Raw genomic sequence first — 3,880 nt, forward strand, 5'->3', positions numbered from 1 at the left:
TATCGCACTGTTATCTCTCGCACATAGCAAATCCATGCACTGTAAACTACAGTGATAAATTAGATAGACTACTTTAAGTAGGCTATATTTTAAGGCACATTGACATCTTTTGTAAGCTGTTGGAAGCCTACGATTTTTTTTAATGAAACTGCCGTTTTTACATAAAATATAATTGTATTTCATGCAATATAAAGACGAGCACACAATAATAACTAAAAGAGATTCAATTAACTTAGCTGTCGACGTTTTCGTTCAGCAGCTTTCAACACAATTTGTTTAAGCAAAGTAAAAATTGGGTTTAGCGCTGCCGCGTTAATGCACATCGGAGCTGGAGATTTCAATCACGCAGGCCAATTTTCTTTTTCTCTCTCCTTCTCTACTGCCGTTAAATGGTCTATGACGGACGTACGAAGCCAGAAAGTAGTGGCAAGCAGTATTACTGTTGCCCCTTTGTTGACAAATCCATGAAACAACTTCAGTTTGCATGGTTTAACAGGAGGGTTCCTGACGTCACGTCGTCACGTGACAGTGCTGATAGTATATCTTTAAGTGAAAAGTAATCTATCAGACAGTCCTTAAAACCGGCTTTAAAAGCACGTGTCATCTTGACTCCGCACTCAGAAATCACACCTAGTTTCTAGGAAATATACGGCAAGTACAAGATCTGGCGTGAAACACGCACGAGTGTGTTTAAACTTCAGATGCCAGCGGAGTGGAGAAATATTTTATAACGTGTAAGTTTCACTGGCAGGCCGAAGTGACCTGCATTTAGAATTGTTGACATCCGATCTGACCGCACCGGACCCTACTCTTACCTTGGGTTGTTCTTGGGTAAAGTAAGCGGTGATGACCCTGTCTGGAGGCAACAGTGCCAGCGATATGTCCGGTCAGACGGTGCTTACAGCCGACGATGTGGATATTGACGTGGTTGGAGAAGGAGACGAGGGAATGGAGCGGGACAGTGACTGCGAGAGCCAGGGGATCCAAGACCTAGGGGACGAGATGGAAGAGATCGACGTGAAAGAGCACAGCGGCAGTCCCTGCGAAAGCTCCGGAGAGGGAGAGAAGGGGGACGGACAGGACGGCTCCCCCGGTACCATTACAAGCAAGCCGAAGAACAGCCTGGTGAAGCCCCCCTACTCGTACATTGCGCTCATCACCATGTCCATCCTGCAAAGTCCGCAAAAGAAGTTGACGCTGAGCGGCATCTGTGAGTTCATCAGCAATCGGTTTCCGTACTACAGAGAGAAGTTTCCTGCTTGGCAAAACTCTATAAGACACAACTTGTCCCTCAACGACTGCTTTGTCAAGATCCCGCGGGAGCCAGGCAACCCTGGAAAGGGCAACTACTGGACACTAGACCCTGCGTCAGAAGACATGTTTGACAACGGTAGCTTTCTTAGAAGGAGGAAACGGTTCAAAAGGGTCCAGCCAGACATTCTCAGGGACCAGACCGCACTCATGATGCAGAGTTTTGGGGCGTACCACATTGGGAATCCTTACGGCCGCCACTATGGATTTCACCCGGCAGCGTACTCGCACCCGGCTATGCAGTATCCTTGTCTATCCCCAATGGGTCCAATGCTTCCCCCCACCGTCCCCTTACTGTCATCCGCTGAGCTGAATCGAAAAGCCTTTAACTCACAGCTTAGTCCAAGCCTCCAGCTTCAACTCAACAGCCTGAACACGGCGTCCATGATCAAGTCTGAACCTTCCAGCAGACCATCTTTTAGTATAGAGAATATCATCGGGGTATCCAGCACTTCGTCCAATGCACAGACTTTCCTGCGGCCTCCTGTGACTGCACAGTCCGCGTTACTGAGCGCACAGTCTCTGTCTCTCCGGACATCTATCGCCCCTATACTCAGCGTCCCTTCAAATATCATTTCTGGACAGTTTCTGCCAACAGCATCAACACTTTCCAAATGGCCGTCTCAATGATAGGCCTATTCAAAAAAATATTTTTTTGTACACGTGTTTTTTGGGGAGAAGACTGTAGCTACAGCATGAAAGAGACTCCACTGGACACTGTATGCCAAAATGTAGCCGTGTTAAGATTTTAAAAACTGAAAAAGAAGCGAAAAGGAATGCTATCTGTACAGGTAATATTTGTAAATATTTGTACAAAGAAACAAAGAAAAACTTAATATGTTTGGATTTTACTGTTTTGTTTCATTGTTTGAACTGTATGAAAGTCGCTGAAGAGACTCTTTTATTTTAATTGGTTGTTATTTTTTTATTGAAAACTCAATGCGAGTATTTCCTTTAATTATGACATTTTGTTTTGTTTTTACAACAAAATATACATATGTTCTTATAAAATAGAACGAATAGTCTGTTTATAAAATTTAAATATATGTATCTATGTAGCTATATTGTGTTGTAAACTGCATTCTTTTGGTAATAAATATGTAAACGAACCACAATTAGAGTCAGCACCCTTTTGTGAAGGTTGTTTAATTTTCAGATAGGTATATAGGCCTACTCCAGCAGCTTAAAAAAATTAAACTGATAGTTAGACATAATTAAGTTAACAAAAATTAAATCGAATATATGACAGACTTCTCCTCACTGGGTCTGATCATTGAAATGATCAGTGAAAATGCAGACTACAGCTAAGGATTCATCAATATAAGCCTACTGTGGGTTCATTTGTGGTTATAAAGCAAAACAGAGTATTTTATTATGAAGGAATAAAATGTTTTGAATACATCATCATCCCGAAATCAAGCCCGACACCGAAATAATTTACTATCGGAAATGACAAATTCCTTGTGGTTTACAAATTTGTTAAGTAACAGTCTGTAAGAGCTGGTAATAGCCACTGTCTTGAGATGATAATGATGAACTGCTAGCTACTGATCCAGCATCAGGCGGCCGCGGCAGAAATATTTAGTTTGTGTAGGCCTAATAAGCCTCATCTCCGGAATTTCCTCCTGCTACTTCCATAATAATTAGCCACTCAAAACAACTTTTGTTTTGCTAAAGGGTTCGTGGGTAACAATTCAGTGGACATATCTGGTGTATGTTTCGCCACCTGGTCACAGGCTGTTTATGATACTGTTTTAATGATATTCCTACATGCCAGGAGCTTTGGAGCTAAAGGTCAATTGATGATCTACCCTGGAGGTAACCCCGTAAATGGCGAGACACTACGGTGTCTATTTACAAGAGAAAGCAAGGCGATCTAAAAACGTTTGCATGTTGCTTCTATAAAAGTAACACTTCGTTTCACAGTTGTGTCTGGCTAATCAGCTCAACACAAACAGCAAATGGTGGATGGTGTGTGGCACAGGGGTTAGCTATATTTAACTGATACCCATGGGAAAAGAGAAAGGCTTGCTTCTTGAATTCACTTTCAGACTCAAGAAGCTGCTGATTATGTGCTTCTCAATGACACTGGATAACAGGGGGCTCATTCCACAACTGCCTATTTATTTCTTAAAACGAGACAGGCATTTTTATGCGCGTTGCTCTAATGCCTGCCGTCACACTGGAGTTAGAAAGTTCATTCCGCCCGTGATTTATTGGCTGTGTGAGGCTGGACCTCTTTTTTAAGCTGGTATGTAGAACAATATCAGGATATGCTGAATATAATGCTTTCCAAAATATGAGAATAGAACTGAATACTTTTGAAAAGAGCTACGGGCGCATAGCTTGCCACACACTATATGGCACACCAAAAACACAAACGGTATTAAACATTGATGGACTAAATACAGTTAATATCAAATATAAAGTAATTTAAATTTTCACCAAGTGTTTTTCAAAGGGATCATGTGAGATCCCTAATCTGCTGATAGAATGAAGTGAGTCGTAGGTCTCTCTCGAAGGCCTCCAAGAAAACGAACCAAAACACAGACAAATGGACACATACAAA

At 42.0% G+C, this 3,880-nt stretch overlaps 1 protein-coding gene across 1 annotated transcript; it reads left to right on the forward strand.

Annotated features, from left to right (window-relative positions):
- The first annotated feature begins 588 nt into the window (after positions 1 to 588).
- Positions 589 to 2,390, forward strand: foxd3 (forkhead box D3). The gene has a single exon (XM_080860640.1). The coding sequence runs from the start codon at positions 847 to 849 to the stop codon at positions 1,939 to 1,941; it is 1,095 nt and encodes a 364-aa protein (XP_080716766.1). The 5' UTR covers positions 589 to 846; the 3' UTR covers positions 1,942 to 2,390.
- Positions 2,391 to 3,880: the final 1,490 nt, after the last annotated feature.

The sequence above is a fragment of the Sprattus sprattus genome (assembly GCF_963457725.1).
Source record: "Sprattus sprattus genome assembly, chromosome: 2".
Taxonomy (NCBI): domain Eukaryota; kingdom Metazoa; phylum Chordata; class Actinopteri; order Clupeiformes; family Clupeidae; genus Sprattus; species Sprattus sprattus.

Excerpts from the sequence above, each read along its gene's own strand:
- foxd3 (XM_080860640.1), top strand. The coding sequence starts at position 847 with ATGACCCTGTCTGGAGGCAACAGTGCCAGCGATATGTCCGGTCAGACG.